The 22,003-nt window shown below is 45.4% G+C and overlaps 1 protein-coding gene and 1 non-coding gene across 7 annotated transcripts in view; both read left to right on the top strand.

Annotated features, from left to right (window-relative positions):
* Positions 1-22,003, top strand: part of ARMC9 (armadillo repeat containing 9) — a 138,498-nt gene that overhangs the window by 412 nt on the left and 116,083 nt on the right. For 5 of the 6 annotated variants that reach the window (XM_030875505.3, XM_030875712.3, XM_060301739.2 and 2 more), the window contains exons 2-7: positions 7,595-7,682; positions 9,255-9,380; positions 12,642-12,812; positions 14,440-14,595; positions 16,814-16,906; positions 20,987-21,011. In XM_030875505.3, the coding sequence (XP_030731365.2) occupies positions 7,632-7,682; positions 9,255-9,380; positions 12,642-12,812; positions 14,440-14,595; positions 16,814-16,906; positions 20,987-21,011 (622 nt within the window). In that variant the 5' untranslated portion in view covers positions 7,595-7,631. The remainder of the gene's footprint in view (positions 1-7,594; positions 7,683-9,254; positions 9,381-12,641; positions 12,813-14,439; positions 14,596-16,813; positions 16,907-20,986; positions 21,012-22,003) is intronic. The other variant, XM_060301740.2, reaches the window with a different exon arrangement.
* Positions 13,869-13,975, top strand: LOC115852956 (U6 spliceosomal RNA). Its single transcript, XR_009564679.1, has one exon. It is a non-coding gene; the product is annotated as a U6 spliceosomal RNA (small nuclear RNA).

Raw genomic sequence — 22,003 nt, 5'->3', positions numbered from 1 at the left:
CGAGAGGGTGGCCTGGGGCTTTTAGATCCATCCCTTCCGTTATCTCCCATCAGCTAACCGCTCTCCCCAGGCACCCAGGTTGAGTCCAGACTTCATCCAATCTAAGCAAAACCAGGATGCTTCCTATTCAAATTCGTCTTCCAGACAAATCCCATAGTCTTCCCCTTATTCAACCAGCTCGTAGGCCCTAAATCCCTATTATATAGAAATCAGAAGCTGCCACTGCAGTCCTCAAGAGTGATTGAAGTTTTCTCTAGTTTTTGCATAAAGTAAAGCCGTGGTTCTCAAACCTGAACGTGCATAAAAGTCATCGGGAGAGATTGTGTAAAACAATTTCTGGGCATTGTGTTCAGTAAGTTCAGAGTGATGCTAGGAATTTTCATTTCACAAGCATCCCAGGTGATTCTGATTGAGGTGGTCCAAACTTCGGGGTAATACTGTGTAGTGGTTAATATCAGTCTGGATTTAAATTCCCACTTTGTTACTTACTAGTTGAGTTATTGGGAGCACCTTAACGTCCCTGAGCCTCAGCTGCCTCATCTGTAAAAGGAGAATATACATCATATTCATCATTCAGGTTTATTGTGAAAATTAAATGAGAAGCGTTTTGCATGGCATACAATAAGCCCTCAATAAGTGAACTTATTATGATATAAAAGTGTACAGAAAATTCTGTAATTTTTAAGAATGTCAGAGTAATAGAATGCCCAATGATGGCTCACATTCACTGACGGATGATCATAGCAGAATCTTATTCAAAAGATGGTCATGAAGAACTTCTCTGACGAAGTGATGTTTATAAGCACAGGGCTTAGCCAGGTGAAAAAAGAAAGGGGAAGAGTGTTGCTGGCAGAGAGAACAATATGTGCAAAGGCCCTGAGGTAGGAAGGAGCTTGAGTTCTTAAAACAACAAAGTTTTCTTGTTCCAGGGCCTTCAAAATGCTTTTCCGTCTGCTTGGGCTTCATTTATTTATCACATGTCTTGGGTGCCTACCAGGCACTCTGCTAGGTTCTAGAGATACCAAATTTAAATACAGCTGCCTGCCTTTTTAAATAGGGTAATAAGTATAACAGTAGAAGTAAATGTAGGATATAGAGGTACCCCAGAGGAGAGAGAATTGCCTTGATGGGGAAGGAAGGAGAGGGGTTCCTGGAAGACTTCGTAAAGGAGGTCAAGCCCTTGACTCAGTATGATGTGTCAAGTTTGCCCACGAGGTGAAGAAGAGTACATCCAAAGGCTTAGAATCATGAAAGAGCATTTTGTAAGGAGGAATGGCCTGGAGTTCAGTGTTACTGGGGCCTCACATGGGGAAGTAAGAATGGAGCCGGGACAGGAACAGGGACAGGTGTTGGTGGTTGGTCCAGAGGAAGGCTGGAGAGGTGGGTGGTCCTCAGACAGACACAGAGGTGTCTTTCTCCTCACACCTTGTGTAACTGGCAGGCAGGGGGTCCTGCTTGCTCCTCATTGCTACTTCCCAATCACCCCCTACCCCCCCACCTTTGAAGTCCATGCCGTGGGCTTTACCACCGTTGTTTCCCTTGAAGACTGCAGCGCCTGGCTCACTGTCTACGTCTCCACCTCCTCTGCTTCATTTTGAGGGGTTTCAGAATCCTGGCTGCACAAGTTTCTTCGTCCTCCTTACTTATAGGCATCTTTTTCCTCCATCCTCCTCATTTGCCCACTTCTGCGGTCATGAGCTTTTTATTACTGCACCACCTTCAAAATCTTGATTTGAACTATTCATCCTGCTCTCTGAGCACCACCTTCTGTCTTTCAAGCTCACTTTGATGTGCCTCTGACCCCATTACTTTTTCACTGCCTTTCAACCCCCTTATGCACCTTCCCTCCCCCCATCTTTAACGTAGCTTAACTCCAATGCTCCATCGCTGTTATGCTCGTTTTCTCTTTCCCCTGTCCTGCAAAAGCCGCACCCTGTTAACCTAACTCAGACAGCTGCAAGTGGCTGGAGAAAAGTGCAAAATGGTGCAGACTGGTTCTGTTTGGGATTCAAGTCCATGTATTTTTTTTTAATATTATTTATCTATCTATTTGGCTGTGTCGGGTCTTAGTTGCGGCACACAGGATCTTTGTTGCGGCATGGGTGAGGGGGGTCCTTCGCTGTGGCATGCAGGCTCCAGAGCATGTGGGCTCAGTAGTTGCGGCACACGTGCTCTCTAGTTGTGGCGTGCGGGCTCCAGAGTGAGCGGACTCAGTAGTTGCGGCACATGCACTCTCTAGTTGTGGCGTGCGGGCTCCAGAGTGAGCGGACTCAGTAGTTGCGGCACATGCACTCTCTAGTTGTGGCGTGCGGGCTCCAGAGTGCGCGGGCTCAGTAGTTGCGGCGCATGTACTCTCTAGTTGTGGCGTGTGGGCTCCAGAGTGCGCAGGCTCAGTAGTTGCAGAGCGCGGGCTTAGTTGTCCCACGGCAGGTCCCCAACCTTTTTGGCACCAGGGACCATGTCCGTGGAAGACAATTTTTCCATGGACGGGGTGGGGGATGGTTCAGGCGGTAATGCACGCGATGGGGAGCGGTGGGAAACAGCAGATGAAGCTTCGCTCACTCGCCTGCCGCTCACCTGTTGCTGTGCAGCCCGATTCCTAACAGGACACGGACTGGTACTGGTCTGAGTCCTGGGGGTTGGGGACCCCTGCCCCACAGCATGTGGGATCTTAGTTCCCCGACCAGGGATCAAACCCATGTCCCTGCGTTGGAAGGTAGATTCTTAACTACTGGACCACCAAGGAAGTCCCTCGAGTCTATGTATCTTAAGCAGACTCTCAATACTGGAAATCCTGCCGTGTTTCCATAGTTGATTTGGTTCCCACCTTCCCTTCTCTTCAAACTACCAACTTGCTTCTTGCTCTCAGCTGATGACCTTGTTTCTTGTTTTGCTTCTCATCACTAAATCTGCCCATTTCTTTGGTCACTACCCATATCCTCTGCCATCCCTCTGTGTCAGGAGATGTCCTGTCCCCATGCCTGTGTGAGGCCCGGCCCTCATTGGACACTGGCCGCATCAAGGACATTGCTTCCTTAACCATCTCCTCTCTCTCCCGCCTCATCCACTTTTCCTTCTCTAACTGGGTCACTCCTATCAACATACAAACACGCTGCTTACAACATCTTCCTTCTTAAAAAAAAACCTCCCATCTCTTTCCAGCCGCCTTGCCATCTCTCCTGTCCTTTTTGTCTCTCCTTCCTTACTTCCCTTTCTCTCTTTAACCCTTTCCAGTCAGGCACATGTCCTCACTGCTCTTATCAAGGTCACAGCCAGACTCCATTTTGCCAAATCCAGGGATTAGTTCTCCTGTCCTCATCGCCCTTGACCACGCGCAGGCGCAGCTGACGTGGGAAGCACCTTCACTGGGCTTCCAGAGTGGCACAGTGTCCTGGTCGTGTCTCCCAGCAAGTCTCTGTTCTTGCTTAGTCTGCCGTCTCGCTGACCCCGCAGTACCGAGGGCCCCAGGGCTCAGCCTGGGCCTGTCCTCCTCTCCAGCTGCACTTTCTGCCCGGGGCGGGGGTCACATCAGTCACCGCGCTCATCTGCCGAACCGCCATCTTTGCGCGGCCGACTTCCGGACGCTCCTCCCCGGCTCCCGCTGCTGCCTTCACTCCATCAGCCTTCTCAGCGCCCCCACTTGAATGTCTGCTCTGCATCTCAGATTTAGGGCCGGAACAGAACTCTTGATTTAGCTCTCAGACCGTCCCTCCCCAATTTCCCCAGATTAGCGAGTGGCTTACTCTTCACCCAACTGTGCAGGCCCCAGGTGTCGCCCTTCACCTTGTCGCCGCACATGCTACATCCAGCCCAGCAGCAGCCGGCCACCTCTGCCTTTACACCTGGAACCAGAACACTTCACACGGTTCCTACCGCTCGTCCGAACTCCCTTTATCACTCGTTTCCTCTCATGGGGCCCTGCAGTCTCTTCTTGGCCCGGCAGACATGGCGCTCCTTACAAGACGTGAGCCAGGTTGGGTCAGCCCCCTCCCGGCCTCCCGTTGTGCCCGGCTAACGGCCTGGCCAGTCCCCTACACGAGTCCTACTACTGGACTGGGCCCTGGCACCTCATTGCCTCCACAGCCTGCCTGCTCTTCTGCCCTAGCGGCACCCCTGCCCCAGCACCTGCAGCCTTAGCACTTGCAAATCCGTCTGCGCAGGTCTGGGAAGTGCCTGCTCTCTCACATCTCTGCTCACCACTCCTGTTCCCAGGGAGGCCTCCTCTGACCACCCTTTCTTTTTTTTTCTTTTTATATTTTGGCTGCACTGGGGCTTCGTTGCTGCACGCGGGCTTTCTCAAGTTGCGGTTAGCAGGGGCTACTCCTCGTTGCGGTGCGTGGGCTTCTCATTGCGATGCCTTCTCTTGTTGCGGAGCACGGGCTCTAGGCACACGATCTTCAGTAGTTGCAGCGCGTGGACTTCAGTAGTTGTGGCACACAGGCTCAGTAGTTGTGGCTCGCTGGCTCTAGAGCGCAGGCTCGGCAGTTGTGGCGCAGGGCTTAGTTGCTCTGCGGCATGTGGGATCGTCCCTGACCAGGGATCGAACCCACCTCCCCTGCATTGTTAGGCAGATTCTTTACCACTGAACCACCAGGGAAGTCCCCCGACCACCCTTTCTAAAATGTCCCCAGACTCCTCTCCTCCGTGCTCTGTCTCCTTCCTTGCCGTATTTTCTTCATATCTGAAATTCTTTCCATTCGCTCAATAAGTAATTTTGAGCACCCACAGTGTGCCAGGCACTGGTCCAGTCACTGGGGATGCCAAGTGAACGTGTGTCTTCCTCGTGGAATCTGTACCCCGGGGTGGGAGCGACAGTGAGCAGATATGTTAATGGAAGGATGTTCCTGTCAGGGGGTGCTTAGTGCTGCTGAGAAACGTAAAGCAGCAGAAAGGGTAGGAAGTGACCGAGGGCTGGCTCCTTAGAGAGGGTGGTCAGGGCAAGGCTCTGAGGGGGTGACTTTGAAGCAGAGACTTGAGTGGGATGTGGATGCCTGGAGGAGGGCCCACGAGGCAGAGGGGGCAGTGAAAGCAGAGCCCTCAGGGAGGGCAAGCATGTGCAGGGCGGGTCCAGCGGGTGTGCACTGGAACCGCACGGTGGCCCACGTGGCTCAAGCCTATGGAGCAAAAGAAAGAGTGTTAGAGGCCAAGTGGTGTAGACTTTGAGATGAGAGTTGGGCCGAAGGAGCCTGGCCTTCATCTAGAGGTGGAACCACGGGAGGGTCGAGAACAGGAGGGGAAAGATCCCTTGTTGTAGCTTAGACATTGGAGTGAGGTGGAGAGGGAGGTGATGGGAGGTGGTGTGGAGGGACCTTGGGAGAGACAAAGGCACGAGACAGCGATGGGGAGACAGAGAGAATGAAAAGGGGGAGATTTCTAAATTTCGTCTTCCGGACTTGTGTTCAAATATTTCAAACTGAATGCACTGTTATGGGCAGAAAAATGTAAGGTTACAGAACCACGCATTCTTTTTTTTTTTTTTAATATTTATTTATTTATTTGGTTGTACTGGCTCTTAGTTGCGGCTCAAGGGCTCCTTAGTTGTGGCACGTGAACTCTTAGTCTCTTAGTTGCAGCATGCACATGGGATCTAGTTCCCTGACCAGGGATCGAACCTGGGCCCCCTGCATTGGGAGCGTGGAGTCTTAACCACTGGACCCCCAGGGAAGTCCCAAATCATGCATTCTTAGAACTAGAAGAGATCTGATAAATTCTCCATTTTATTTTACAGATAGAAACAGGTTCCAGTGATGTGCCCCAGATCAGGTGCCAGTGAATGGCAGAGTTAGCATTAGAGCCCAGGCTTTGTAATTCCTCTGAGGTTATGGGCAACCAGCCACGGGGAGGAGACTGGGAGTGGGGTCCAGGGAATGGCTGCTTTGGGTACACCTTGGGGAGGGGTGGCAGGAAGAGAAGAAAGAATTACTTTTAAAAAGTTCATGACGTTTTATTTATTTAAGTGTTTTGAAAATATAAAAGATGTTGGACATTCTTGCACTTAATTTTTAAAAAACTGACCTAATAAATTCTCTGGTGTATGAACCTTGTGTTAACAGTTGTGTAAATGCACACCACCTCCTCTTCCGGTAGTGTAAGGCCGAATGACTGTGGACTTCGGGTGACATTAAAGGTTTCTTTTGGGGCTTCCCTGGTGGCGCAGTTGTTGAGAGTCCGCCTGCCGATGCAGGGGACACGAGTTCGTGCCCTGGTCCGGGAGGATCCCGCGTGCCATGGCCACTGAGCCTGCGCGTCCGGAGCCTGTGCTCCGCAACGGGAGAGGCAGCAACAGTGAGAGGCCTACGTACCGCAAAAAAAAAAAAAAAAAAAAAGATTTCTTTTAAGTAGTACCTGATATCTTTTTGTGACTGTTTAATTTTTTTTTTGCATTTTTTAGAAACTTTTTATTTTGTATTTTTTTATTGGAGTATAGTTGATTTACAGTGTGTTAGTTTCAGTTTCATACAGCAAAGTGAATCAGTTATACATATGCATGTATCCACTCTTTTTTAAGATTCTTTTCCCATATAAGTCATTACAGAGTATTGAGTAGAGTTCCCTGTGCTATTCAGTAGATCCTTATTAGTTATATATTTTACATATAGTATTGTGTATATATCAATCCCAATCTTCCAGTTTATCCGTCCCCCCACTTTCCCTCCTGGTAACCATAAGTTTGTTTTCTACATCTGTGACTCTATTTCTGGGTTTAATGTTTTTTACTTGGAAGCAGAGCGAGGGATTAGTGATTCTGTGTTTTTTCCATGAGACTAATTCTAGTGCGTATCCTTTCTTAAAGTAAACGAATTGACTTTATCATTACACTCTATTTTGTTCCAAGTACACTTTACGCTCTTGACTGTTTGAATTACACATACCACGTGATAGCACTTTAGAAAACTCTAAATAAGGAAAATAATCTTCCTGCCTCTCACCAGCAATCCTTGACTGTCTCATTTATACCACCCTCCAGTCCTTGATCACGTTCATTTTAAGTAGTTGTCATAGAAGAGAGAATTACTTTTGACTTTAGCCACTGTATTTCCTAGTGCTACTGTAATAAATTACCATAAATTTAGTGGCTTAAAACAACACAGATTTATCGTCTTACAGTTCTGGAGGTCAGAAGGCTGAAATGGGTCTCACAGGACTAAACTCAAGGTGTTGGCAGGGCTTGTTCCTCTCTGGATGCTCCAGAGGAGAGTCAGTTGACTACCTTTCGCAGGTTCTAGAAGCCGCCCGCATTCCTTGGCTCCCGGCCCTTCCTCCATCTTCAAGGCCAGCAACGGCGGGTTGAGTCTTTCTCCCACTGCGTCACTCTGACGCTAACCTTCCTGCTTCCCTCTTTCCCTGATGAGGACCCCTGTGGTTATGTTGGGTCCCCCAGATAATCCAGGCTACTCTCCCTATTTTAAGGTCAGCTGATCAGCAACCTTAATTCCATCTGTAGCCTTAATCCACCCCTTCTATGCAACCTAATATTTTCACAGGTTCTGGGGATTAGGACATGGGGGCCATTATTCTGCCCACTACAGCTATCTTTTTGTTATTTTACAGATAGTTGGAATGATAGCCTTTGTCTTATGTTTTTGCCTTGTAGAGACTTCTGCTGTGAGAATTAACAGTAACGGTTCAATATGGGGGACATTCTGGCTCATGAATCAGAATTACTTGGACTAGTGAAAGAGGTATGTTTTACAAAACACAGGTCACAGGAAAAGATCTTGAAAACTTGTAAAACTTGTATTTTACAATGCAGGAAATTCTGTAATGCCTTGTAATGTTTCTATCATTACATTACAGTTATCTGTTTTCCTTTTTATAATTTTCCATGTATTTATATTTTGTTTTCATAACTAAACTGAAATTGTAAAGCTGCTTTTTAGAATTCCTTTAAAGAAAGTTATAAAGGCAGCCCATGCTCATGGTAACAGATTCAAACAGTATAGAAGTATAAACAGTGAATTTCCCTCCTGCAGTGACCACTATTAATGGCTTAGTATATCACCTTTCCAGACTTTTTTCTATGAGTATTCAAAATGTATTCGCGCGACTATAGTTTGTTTTACAAAATGTGATGATACCACACACATCGTTCTGCAGCTTGCCTTTCACCTGTCAACAGTAGTACAGTATGAACCTCTTCCCGTGATCTGCCTCATACTTCTGAATGCCGTAGACTAGTTCACTGAGTGGCTGCATCATCATCTATTTAACTTGTTGCCTATTAATGGACATTTAGGTGTCCTACGCCGAAAGCTTTTGAAGGATAAGACCCACACCTTATGCTTTTTGGTATTCTCTGCTGCCTGTAGTAGGGGCTGGCGTGGAGTTGGTGCTGAAGAAGTGGTTGCTACTGTTTTACCGTGTGGTTGAACTGTCCAGTAGGCGTTGAGAGACATGGCCGTGGAGCAAGGATACGGCATCCACCCTGGGAATGCAGCTTTGGAATTTGCTGTGATCATGAATAAATTTTCAAAGCTGTCACAGCAGAGGATTGTGGATAGGGCCTGGAGAAATAGCCACAGTTAGAGGAGGTGGAAACAGAAAGTTACGACTGACACAAACTGAGAAGTGTGGAGAGCAGCAGTAGAAGTAATGCATGTCACTAACACAAGGCAGAGGGGCGTTTCAAGACGGGGTGGGGTGGGGATCATTAGTGCTTGAAGGTGGCTGATGACTTTGCCCATCTTTTAATGACTTACCTTTTGTTCTTAGGGGCAAGCATTACCTCTAATCCCTCTGTTTCAAGTAACAAATTCCCAGAGACCTACTAGACCCAAAGCCATCAGGTCCTTTGATCACTTTTGCCTTTTTCAGGCTGCTGCACATATCATCTTATTTTCTATTAATAATTATAATAAGGGAATTCCCTGGTGGCCCAGTGGTTAAGACTCTGCACTTTCACTGCCGAGGGCATGGGTTCGATCCCTGGTTGGGGAACTGAGATCCCGCAAGCCATGCGACGGGGCCAAAATTAAAAAATAAATTATAATGCAGCTCACATTTTCCTTCTAAAAACAAATTTATTTTCTGTAAATAAATGTTTTCTATGATACTGTCTTTCTAGTTTTTTAGTGTGTGTATCAGTAAGTAAATTCTAAGCTGGATCCCAAATTACTTCTCCCAAAGATGACAGTTCATTAACCCCATTATAAATTTTGTGATAATATTGAGCTGGTACAATTACATCAAAGATGGTTACTTTGTTGATGTTAAAACAGAGAAATATGTATACATTTATGCGCTTTTTAAAATAGTATTTAGATTTTGCCGAATTTGAAGACACCTTGAAAACATTTTCAAAAGAATGCAAAATAAAAGGAAAACCGTTATCTAAATCAGCATGTGGCTCTTTAAGGGACTCCAAATCATCGATAATCCAGGTAACATTTTACTTTTTTTGATTTCTGTAGATAATCAAGGTGCTCCAAATTTGTAAGAAATGCTGCCACTAGAGAATGTTGGAGTATTTCTGGGGACCTGGGCACAGTGACTCTTAGACTGTGCAGATGTTTATGGATAAATGAGTCATGTCATTTCCAAATCTCTGTATCCTAGGAAATGGGTGGCAACATAAGATCTTTTACATACATTTCTTGGCAAGAAGAAACCGTGCAATGCTTAGAAACTAAGACTAATGTGGTCCCCATTCTGAGGAGTTTTAGGTTATGAATTCCAGGTACTGGAGACACAGCAACGAACAAAACAAAACAAAATCTCTGCCCTCATGGTGCTTGCCTTCTAGGTTGGGGAGGTCGGAGGGGACAGGGAGCGAGAGCCATATGCAAGGCAGCATCCTTTCAAAGCAAGGCCTGGGTAGCGGTGAGCCTGTGGCAGTGGGCTGCAAAGGGCACATATTACATGGTCCTCAACTCTCAGGGTTAGACAGGATCTTAAAAGTCCTCATTTCAACCATTATTTGATGCTCCATCCCATTCGTAACATCCTAGGTAAGTGATTGATTCACCGTGAATACATCCAGTGACAAGAGAACATACCGTTTCCTGAGGCAGCGTATTTCAGCTTTGCATGATTTTATTATTTTAATAATTTTATTTGTTTCAATGTACATACTTCTAAGAAAAATATGAGACTGTTTGAGAGTCCCACTGAGTAGCTGGAGGTCAGGCCACAGCCCGACTCCCCATTGGCCTGGCACGGGGTACCATTGAGCGGGGGCACCATCGCAATGGCCCCCAACCCAGTGCCCCTCCAGTCCCCACGCACCTGGATTCTGAGCTACCACCACTTCAGACACAGGCTCTTCTGTCAGTGATGCACCGGGCAGCCTGATGATACCTCCCAACCCTGGAGCAAACTTTTCAGAACGTGAAACAAGAATCTAGTCATTACTAGACATGGAAACAGAGGCTGTACTTAACTTGAAAGACCTTGAAACTTTCTGATTGTGAGAAGCCTGTCTTTTCTGCTCATTCAATAAACAGCTGTGTCCTGCCATTACAGATTTCCCAAACAAAAATACCTGGAGCAGTGACTTAGGGACATTTGTGAAGTTGGCACTCAGCAAAGGGAGAGTTTCCCTAAGCACAGTTCTGTAAGAATGTGTGAGTGTGTGTGTGTGTGTGTGTGTTTATAGGTGATTATTGGTGGTGTGTAAATTTTCTGATCTTCATAATGCTGGCTGTGATCATGGTTTATATTTGAGAAGTTAATATTTTGTGACCCTATGAGTTGTAACACTGGATTGCTTTATGTGTAGATATTACTTTCAACGCAGGGACCATTTCCAGGTACAGAATATGATTCATAAACTGGGAGTATAGTGGCACGGCAAAGGTTTGTAGTCCCAGGTCTACAAAGGTAGAGTTTAGAATAAAGTGTAGATGGGCCATTGGGCACATAGACCTCCTTTGCCAACCATGTTAAGAAAGTACCTTGACTCCAGGCTTTAAAATACCCACGAGAGTCTGCGGTCACCTCATTCACACAGTCCCTGGACCTCTCGCAGGACAGTCCTCCGCAGAGTGGCTCGCGGGGTTCGCTCAGAGCTCAGCCGAGGTGAGCCTGGGGCGGGGCCGGGCCCCAGCAGCACACCCTTGGGAGGCTCCCCTCCACCTTTGCATCAGTTAGTGACGAGAAAAGGGGAGCCTCTGGCCAGGTTCCCCCAGGTTCTTCCAGAGGTGGCGGTGCTTAGCTGCCTCTGCTTTACTTTGCTACCCGCCCTGCCTGCAGTTGCTGACCAGCTGTCCTTCGCTGTTTCCAGGGCTGAGAGACAGAAAGGCCAGTTTTGAAGAGGTAGAATTTCACTCTAGGGCTTATTTTGAAACATTCTGAGTTTCTTTCAAATGTATGCCAATCCCTTCCAGACTAAGGTAATATTCAGAGACAGTTGTTCTCGGTCACGTGACATAGAGAACATTTTTGTAAGATTCACAGTGGAAGATTCCTTATCAGTGAATGTCTTTGGCTTAAGGATGACCAAACAATGTAACATTGTTCTCTGTACATTTCTATTTTATAATGTTAAAAAGTTTGATTATAAACAAATAGAATGTGTAACCTTAAAAAAAAAGACAGTTTTACAGAAAAAATGTAAAACCATTAAAAAAAGTATAAAAGAACAATGACCAAATAATGGTGGTAAATAGTGGTGGTGATGGGTTGGGGAACTGGTGATTCTATAGAAAATGCACTCCAAGAAAAGCTTTTGCAGTTGAGCACAAAATGTAGGTCTGAGGATCTTGGGCATTTGATACAAAAAGGAAAACAATATGAGTCACAGGAAGTCCTTGTGATTCCGCCTTATACCTAAATCTGCAGAATTACGCAGCAGCTATTTGTGATGTATCAGTTGTCGTTTTTCTGTGAGACAGGTGACATGGGAACTGCCACCACCTTTCTCCAGAATTCTCCGTTTCAGCTACTGCATGGCGAGTTGGGAAGCTGTCTCTGCCCCACATAGTCAGACTGGCACAGCTCCGAAGTCGGGTTGGTGCCAGGCCTGTGCGCCCTCCTCCATCTCCAGCCCAGGCTTCCTTGTTCCTGGAACGGGAGGGCCCGGGCAGTCACTACCTGCATGTGTTGGGCTCTGTGGTTGCTTCCCACACTGCCCTCTCCGCCAGACATGCTTCTAGCAACAGCAGGCACGTGACAGCACCCACCTCCCAGGCCTGGGACCGACTGTTCCGTGTGGCTGAGCTCCCAGGCGCTCAGGGACTTGGCAGTTGTGGTGTCAGCAACTTGCCATAGGTATGAGGTTGTTCCACTGAGGTCTGGCTGGGCTCTGGGTCTGGCCTGTTCTCATCAGTTGCGTGCAGTGGGTCAGCAAGTCCAAAGGGCGACCTCAATGTATTCACTTGCCTGTGAGTCTCTGGGCTCAATCTTTGGCCTATGCCTGATTCCTTCCATCTCAGAGACCTTAAATGTTGTGTCTGTTCTTTAGAATGGTCAGATTTGACGTTGCAGAGCAGTGGAAATCCAGGTCGGTCTGTAGCCTAGGCAGTTTGAAGCCCTCTGGGTCTCTATTTTCCTATCCCTTACCTCTGAAAAGGAGACTTAATTTTGCTCACACTGAAACGATGGAGTATACCGGTATCCAAGGTAGTGGGAGGGTGTGAGGATTCGGGGTGTGGAGAGAAGGGGCACCCCTATGACCAGGCTTCACTCTGATGTCTTCTCCACAGAAGGACCTCCTTGCTGCGTTTGACAGTGGAGACCAGAAGGTGTTCTTCGAATTGTGGGAGGGGCACATTCCCAGTTCCATCCGGGCTGGCGACTCCCTCGCCCAGAAGTTGGAATTCTACCTACACATCCATTTTGCCATCTATCTTCTGAAACACTCCACAGGGAGACCTGTAGGTTCACCTTATGGCGTGGGTTGGTCCAAATGGTGTGTTAAAGGAGAATGTGTTATGTTTTGCAAATGAGGATTAATTTAGTTTTGTGGCCATTTTATCATATTGCTTCTAAGGAGTAGGCGTCTTACATCCTGATGAATGATTTTCTGTCTCATTCCCAGCAGTTTATTTTCTAATTTGCATGGAAAGTTAATCACTTCTGTTATGAAAGCTACATCATTTTCCTGAATACCTCGACATGTATGTCTAAGAAAATACGTGTTTAGACCACATTTTCAACCATATATTAGGAGATAAATTTAAGCTTAAACAGTGGAAAAATGGTATGCCCGTCTGTGAAAGTTCATTTGAGTGATAAGTCGAATTTAGCTTCTGCAGTCTTTTCCTGCAGGTGTGGGACTGGAGCTATGAAGGGGAGAGGGGAGCAGCTGCAAACTTCTCTGCAGGTGAACCTTGGGGCACGGAGAGAATGACAGAAGGGGAGCAGGCCAGGCTGACATCGGACCACGCACATTTGTTTCGTGGCTTCTCCATGCCTTGGCTACTGCCCCCGGGACCTGTGTTAACTTATTAAATGTCAGGGGGCCACAGGAAGGCTCAGTGGTCGAGGAGCAGCTTTACAGCACATTGTGGTAGCCATTCTTGGAAGGCTGTTCCTTAAGATAGGACTCCTGTGGGTGACGTTGTGGGAGACTTCTCATTTTCTTTGTATTTATTTTTATTTTCTAATTTTTCCATTTTTCTGTAAGATAAAAAGATCAATAAATTTTTTAAGTCCAGTGAGCTTCACGGTGTAGGTGAAGTGAGATGCACTGATGAGAAAAATTGGCCTGTGTATGAGGCTGTGAGGGACGTAACAGGCGAGGCCAGGGTGGACCTTCTCGTTGAGGCCCAGGAGAAAATGGAAACCCTGGCGGGGGACCCGACTTGCCTGGGATTACACCTGGAAGCAGCGAAGCAGGCAGGATCACTTCTTAGTTAGCCTAATAAAGGAAAGGAATGATGATACGGAAAACTTCCGTTTCAAAAAACTATTCACCTTTAAGTGCTCTCTTCGGCAGCACATATACTAAAAAAAAAAAAATTGGAACGACGCAGAGAAGATTAGCATGGCCCTGTGCAAGGATGACATGCACATTCGTGAAGCGTTCCATGTTAAAAACAGTAACTGTTCACCCTTAAAAACCTCTCGTAAGGAAATCACAGCAATGCAGACAAATAGTTATTTCTGATATCTGAGCTATGAAAACAATGTGCATATCTAATAATGGGGGAATTGGCTAAATAAATTATGATAGACCCACGAGATGAGGTTTTGTCCTGCCATTAAGAATGATGTTTATGAAGAATTTTAAGGATATGAGAAAATGGTAATGATAGATTGAAAAGGCAGCATTTGAACTGTGTGTATCATATATCTAGTTCTCTGATATTCCTGACAGTTTCACGAAGGGGCGAAATAGGGGTGATGTTAGGATGACTGGTGACGGCACGCAGGCTGGGCCAGACAGGGAGGATGCCAGCGACGTGGCTGGAACTGAAGGAACCTCGGAGAGAGGACAGATGAACACGTGAGCTGGCGTCAAGCAGGAGATCTCAAACGAGCATCCTCCCTTCCTCGCAGGACAAAGAGGAACTGGATGAAAGGATTTCTTATTTCAAAACCTACCTGGAGACCAAAGGGGCAGCGCTGAGCCAGACCACGGAGTTTCTCCCTTTCTATGCCCTGCCTTTTGTTCCCAATCCCATGGTCCACCCCTCATTTAAAGAGCTTTTCCAGGTAAGTGACCACCTCCGAACCTTGTCCCAGATCCTGGGCAGCATGGCAGTCTCACCTTGTATACATTGGTGCTTTCTGAATGATGCTGTAAAAAGGCTAAAATTTGCTTATGTTTTGTTGTATTTGAAAAGAATGTACAGGTAATTTGCTTTAACCAACTTTTCTTGTGCTATAAAGTGTGCTTTTTTGTTGTTGCACCAAGACTTGTTAGCCCAGAACTGACAAAATATTTTAAAACATACTAACCTCTTAAATCATTCTGTGTATACTTCTGCGGTATTGAAACAATAACTTATTCAATTACGATGAAAATTAGTAGCCTGAAAAAAAACTAGGCTGCTTTACACAATCACTGGCTATGAATATTTTGATTTGTGTTAAAATTCTCACTTACTTGGTATATATTTGGTTACCTGATTGTGTACTATATTACCATCAGACTATTTGCCCCTTGCAGTGGGAGTGCGGAGTCTTAACCACTGGACTGCCAGGAAGTCCTGACAGTTGTTTTCTTTTTTTTTTTTTTCTTTTTAACATCTGTATTGGAACCGACAGTTACTTTCTTTTGGGACATTGAAGGTATTTTTATTTCATCTCCTGGCTCCCACTGTTGCAATTTTGAAGTTGGCCGTCAGTCTAATTGCTGTTCCTTTGTACGTGGTCTGTCTTTTTTCTCTGGCCTTTAAGATTGTATAATTTCACTGCAGTGTGTCTAGGGATACCCAAATATTTTATTTTGTTTTGTTTTTTAAGACGTCTTCGTTTATGTTGGCCAATCTAGCAGTCCTTTCCTGAGATTCTTTTCTATATGGTTGAGCACAGAGAGCCTTGAGCTGGAGCACGCTATTAGTTTCCTGCAGCTGCTATAACAAAGGACCACAGACCGGGTGGTTTAGAACAGAAATTTATTGTCCCACAGTTTAGGAGGCCAGAAGTCTGAAATCAGGGTATCGGCAGGGGCGTGCTCTCTCCGAAGCTTCTAGGGGAAGATGCTTCTTTGCCTTTTCCAGCTTCCAGTAGCCTCAGGTGTCTATTGGCTTGTGGTTGAATAATTCCAGATCTCTGCTCTGTCTTTACGTGGCCATCTTCTCTCTGTGTCTGTGTCTAAATTCCCTTCTTCTTATAAGGACAGCAGTCATATTGGATTAAGAGCTTACACTAATAGCTAATTCCATCTGCAATGTCCCCGTTCCCCTGGCCTCACATTATGAGGAGATTAGGGCTTCAACATGTCTTTTTAGGGGGCACAATTCAACCCACAACACACACATGAGAAATGAAGTCATCATGCTGTGTCGGGGAATTACAAAATCTTTTTAAAATACCAGACTTTTCTGCTTTTCTGGCAGTGTTTTTTCAGAGGGTCAGACAACGCACTGGATGGACTGATGGGGTGGGGTGGGAGGCGTGGATGAGGATTAGAGCTGGGCGGAGAAATGGGGAAGGATGGGCAGATCTGGGGGAGATGGGGCAGGATCTCAGAGGTAAGTGGACCTGAGCTTTTAGTGACAGAGCTTCTTTCTAGTGGAACTTCTTGGTTTAGGTGGTCGATATTTTTGTCTGAAGACTCAGAAAAATTGTCCTGAGAAAGATCGTTGCTTGTGACACTTGTTCTTTTACTTCGTGAGTCATTATTTTTTCCTTCTCAATGAGCATTATTTGAGATAAATAATTTATTTTTAAGGAGCAGATCAAACTAGATGTACGTCATGATGCTGGACATGATGGAGTATTTGAGGCAGATAACAGCTTCTTTCTGCTTTTCTCGTCTGGATGAGGTTTATGGAAATGAGTTTCCTTCTTCTGGAGACTCTCAGTAGCGTAGCGATAATTGTGTATTCCTGCCAGTGCCACGTATGCCTAAACCATACTGCATTATTTTGGGTATTCAACATAATAAGGTTACTTATCAGGCTTGTGTTTAAATCACATGAAAAATTCAAATCATGTACAGGGTTATTTTTTCTCTGTATATGAAAGTACTCTCTTCTTTCCTCCTGCTGTGGGCTCTCGAATCTTCTATAAGTGAATTGGTGAAATGTCCTAAAACCTGTTTTTTACAGCATCACACCACTGGCAAGACATCTTGCTTCTGATTTCAGTAACTGTGGTGGAGTTATTTAACCCTAAAGGCCACAACCTGACAATGTTTGTTGGCATTTAATGATCTAGTGCTTTTCTTTTTTTTCCTTGTTTTTTTTTTTTTCCTTTCCTTCAGGATCCTTGGACTCCAGAATTAAAGTTGAAGTTGGAAAGGTTTCTGGGTTTAATTTTTAAAGCCAGTAACACGCCGAAGCTTTTAACATTATATGTATCCTTTTGAAGCATATGGAGGCCACCTATGGTGTTAGAGCAGCTCACTGGCCTAGATGTCCTCAAATAGGGATAGTTGTGGTCGTGCTGCTTTCATACTTAAGAGCGAATTAAGCGTTAATGGGGGCGCGTGCCAACCAGTCCGCGGCCTGTTAGGAACCGGGCTGCACAGCAGGAGGTGAGCGGCGGGCGAGTGAGGGAAGCTTCATCGCCGCTCCCCATCGCTCGCATCACCACCCACGCCATCGCCCTCACCATCCGTGGAAAAATTGTCTTCCACGAAACCGTCCCTGCTGCCAAAACGGTTGGGGACCACTGCTGTAAAGGATTGACTTCTATGGCGTTGGGTCTCTGAGACGCGGCGAGGGTCCTATTTTCATGTCGTGTGATGAGAAGCTGTCTGAGTAGGAAAAAAAAAATGTCTGTCTTCTTGAAAAATAACTCTTTGGAAGAATTGTCCTTCGCAGAAGATCAGCTAGTCACTTTTAAGGCCTTGAGGCCGTGGCGTATGGACAAGTCATATATAACTTGTCACTCAAATTAGGACTTTTTCCCGTTGTGGAGCACAGGATCTGGACGCGCAGGCTCAGCAGCCATGGCTCACGGGCCCAGCCGCTCGGCGGCATGTGGGATCTAACCGGACCGGGGCACGAACCCATGTGTCCTGCATCGGTAGGCGGACTCTCAACCACTGCGCCACCAGGGAAGCCTCAAATTAGGACTTTTATAAAACAACTTTGTTGGGACTTCCTTGGTGGTCCAGTGGTTAAGACTCTGTGCTCCCAATATAGGGGGCCCGGGTTCGATCCCTGGTCAGGGAACTAGATCCCACATGCCGCAACTAAAAATCCCAAGTGCCACAACTAAGACCCGGCACAGCCAAATAAATAAATAAATATGTTAAAAATAAATAAATAAAAAACAACTTTACTGAGGTATAATTTACACACTATGAAATTTACCCATGGTAAGTGCATTATTTAATGATTTTTAGCAAATGGATAGAGTTGTGCAGCCATCACCACAATCCAGTTTAAATAGGGACACTTTTGAGAGTAAAAAGGGAACACTGCCCGGACAGAGGACCAGGCAGCAGGTGTAAATGGAGCTTGTCCGGGGAAGAATGTCACGGATCGCCCGGCCCGTGGGAGGCTGATTTCCCAAAGCTCATGGGTCTCTAAGGACGTTCATCTCCTTTTATTCTGAACAAGAATGTATCAAAAGTTGTTTCATAACAAGCATATAGCATTTTGAATTGTAAGGTTGGTGTTTGTTTTGTTTATTTTAATAAAACATTTAGGCCGCTGTGCTGCATAATACCTTCTGCTTCCGTTCTAACTCCAAAGCACTGGACTCTCTTTTCCTAATTGAACTCTTTGAATTGAAATCCCTGGGATTTCATGGCATGTCTCTCCTGCTTCAGCTTCCTAAGCCTCCAGTGGCTCCCTGTGGCCTGTACTCAAGTCCTCAGCCTCGCCTTGAGACCGCCCACCATCGGGCTGAGTACAGCTCTCCTGTCTGCTTTCATATCCTTTAAGGTTTTGTTCCAATACTACCCTCTGCCCACATACCATTATGTTTGCATACCCAATTCTTTTCCCTCTTAGAGTTCCGTATAAAAGGACAGTTTTCAGTGAAATGAGGACTTTTCCACCTTGGTTTATGATTACTTTAATACACTTTTAAAAAGCGTTTCTCCTTAAAAAGGTAATGGGAATTATGTAAAGATTCTAAAAGAAATTTTTTACGTAGTAAATCATATTAGTTATATTAATAATAGCACCCATTTCATTGGAATAACATGATTGAGTTAATACATGAAAAACTTGCTTAAAACAGCCCAACACATGGAAGCGCTTGTGTTACTGACTGTTAGCTGTTAGTATTATAGTTTGCAAATAGTTGTTACCTTTTATCCTGTTCAACATGCTTTGAAGCAAATACACTGAAGTCTAGCAGGTAACTATAGACATTATTCCTTTCTTTTCCTTGTTATGTGGAAATATTTGGAGTTCAGTTCAACGCATATATTAGGTTGAATATTGTGCTAGGAATTAGGGACACAAAAAAAAGGCCAAGATATAGTTGTCTCAGGCAAGTTGGAGTTTTGAACAGTAAAATGGGAGTCTGTGAGGCAGACAGAATGAGGGACAGGAGTTCCAGGTAGAGGGAACAGCTCGTGCAAAAGCACTGAGCCTGTATGTTTGGGAAACTATGAAGCGTTCAGTATTCCTGGAGCAGAAGAGTTGAGAGAGAGAGTCAGAGATTAGGCAGGCCCAGGGCACGAAGGTTCCTATGAGGTCCCGTAAGTAATGAGGAGTCTTTGAACCATTTTAAGAAGAAGAATAGCATGGTTATGTTTACATTTCTAAACAAACAAACAAAAAAACACTCTTTTTATTCCTGATTATAAAATTGATCATATTCCTTATAGAAAATTTGGAAAGCACAGAAATGCATTTGTGTACATACATGCACCCCAAAGTATGTAATGTTTACAATAAATGAGGATATGCAGCTATATGTATGTGTATTTTTAAATATTTTTTATCAAATGAAGAGAGAATTTCCTCATATCATTAAATATTCTTCAAAACTAGGTTGTCTTCTCAAAGTTTAAACATAGAAATTACCTACGTCCCAGCAGTTCCACCCCTAGCTGTATACTCAAGAGAAATGAAAACATATGTCTACACAGCAACTTGTACGTGAACGTTCACAGCAGCATTGTTTGAAATAGCTGAGAAGTGCCAACAACCCAGATGTCCATCGACTGATGAACGGATAAACCAAACGTGGTCTGTCCATATAACGGAATATTACGTGGCAGTAAAAGTGAGTGAATTACTGATCTGTGCTACAACATGGATGAATCTTGAAAGCATGATGCCAAATGAAAGAAGCCAGACCCAGAAGGCTGCATATTGTATGATTCCATTTGTATGAAGGGGCCAGAGGGGGCAAATCTACAGAGAGTAGACAGTGGTTGCCTAGGGCTGGGGAGGGTGGTGACTGCTGACGGGCACAGGGTTTCCTTTTTGGAGGATGAAAATGTTCCACAGCCGATTGTAGTGATGGTTGCACAACTCAGTGAATGTACTGAAAACCATTGAAATGTACACTTTGAATGGGTGAAGTATATAATATGTGAATTACATCTCAATAAAGCTGTTACCAGAAAAATTAGGAAAACCCAGGGACTTCCCTCATGGCGCAGTGGTTAAGAATCCGTCTGCCAATGCAGGTGACACAGGTTCGAGCTCTGGTCCGGGAAGATCCCACATGCCGCGGAGCAACTAATCCCGTGTGCCACAACTACTGAGCCTGTGCTCTAGAGCCCGCGAGCCACAACTATTGAAGCCCACGTGCCACAGCTACTGAAGCCCGCACACCTAGAGCCCGAGCTCCGCAACAAGAGAAGCCACTGCAATGAGAAGCCCGCGCACCGCAACCAAGTAGCCCCCGCTCGCCGCAACTAGAGAAAAGCCCGCGCGCAGCAACGAAGACCCAGCGCAGCCAAACATAAATAAATAAATATATATTTTTTTAAAATTAAGAAAACCCAAATAAAACAGGTAAATACCTTGCCATCAGACATGCAGCCAGATGTGTGGAAGCTGAGATTTAAACCCAGGAGGCAGTCTGGTGCCAGAGTCTGTGGTTGTAGTTACCGCGCCATGCTCTCTTCATCCCATTCTCAATTTCCTTAGGCTAACGTTTTAGCACTGAAGTTACAGCGTTAAAGGGTATGAATTCAGATTTGCACTTTTAGTCAAACATTTTGGTAGCTGTGGGGAAGGCTTTTGAAGGGGGAAGGAGGCCAGTTAGGGGCTGTTGGACTCACAGAGTGGTTCTTGAGGTGCATAGAGGAGGATTTATCTGTGAGTCACGAGTCACCAAAAATCGAGAAGTCGGTAACTGTCTTAGTTATTTATAGCAGCATTAAGAGGCGCCCTTCCCTGTCCTGAGATTTCTTCTTTACCACGCTGGGGCCCTTTCTCAGACTGGCCAACACAATGTGAGATACCCTGAGTTCTGCCTCCTGAATGCCTGTTTTCCTGAACTTCTTTCATCCCAGAAGGAGAATGGACAAAGCAACAAAGGTAAATCATCTAGATGAAAAATTTTAAATCACAACTTTGCCAACTCGAGTTTTAAGTAATGAAATGGAGAGAATTCCGCGGACTTGGCAAACGAGGGCTTTAAAAATCTAAATATTTATGAAACGCTTTGTAGTCCTTTTTAATCTGCGTTCCTTGAGACCCACTTTTCAGGGTGGCTGGTATTGTTAGCTTTGTCTTGCATGTCAGATAACTAAGACGCGGAGAAACAACGAGAATCCAAGCAAGTGCCAGAGGGACCCAAGTGCAGCAGCACAGTTAGAAGACACAGTGCAGCATGGGTAGGGAAAGAGTTACTTCAGTATCTTTCACTTTTACCTTAAACTACTTTAACAGGGTCTTATCTCCGCAGCAATATGGAGTTCTCGTTCTTACAAAGCATTTCCATTTTTTGCATTCAAAGTAGGAATTCCAATCTTACACTTTTAGCATAAAATGATGGTTTTCCAAGATTAGTAATTTTTACCAGACCTGTTCATTTTCCAGAAAGGTGAGAAAAATTTTAGTTAACATGAAATTGGTGGCCACAGTTGGGATTCTTTGCCGGAGTTTTGTCTTTGATACAACATTATGAAAACTGCTTAAATTCTTCTGTTGCAAAGGGTTATATGATGTGCTTCGTGCCTTTGGTAAGTATCGAGGGCATAATCCTCAATTCCCAGCAGGTGGAGTTTTACTACGTGAAATAACACATCTGCCCTTTTCACAGCAGTCATGTTAGAGAGGATTGCAAGGCTTCCTGCCATTGTTTTTCTGTTTCCTTTTAGAGAGTTAAAGGTTTCTAAAGAAAAGAAGCATTAGTAAATTATTTAGCTCTTGGTGTGCCAGGCAACTGAATGATGAGCAGGGCTGCAGATCTGATTCCCACGCGTGCTTCAGTAGCTTCAGGTGGGAAGCGCTTGGGTGTTTCTTCTCGCCCTCGGTGGCCTCGTGGGCCTCCAGCTCAGCGGTTCTAATTGCGCCGCTGGTTCTGC

The sequence above is a fragment of the Globicephala melas genome, chromosome 7, assembly GCF_963455315.2.
Source record: "Globicephala melas chromosome 7, mGloMel1.2, whole genome shotgun sequence".
NCBI lineage: Eukaryota > Metazoa > Chordata > Mammalia > Artiodactyla > Delphinidae > Globicephala > Globicephala melas.
Note: the sequence above shows the minus strand (reverse complement) of the source record. Positions and strands in the feature narration are given on the sequence as shown.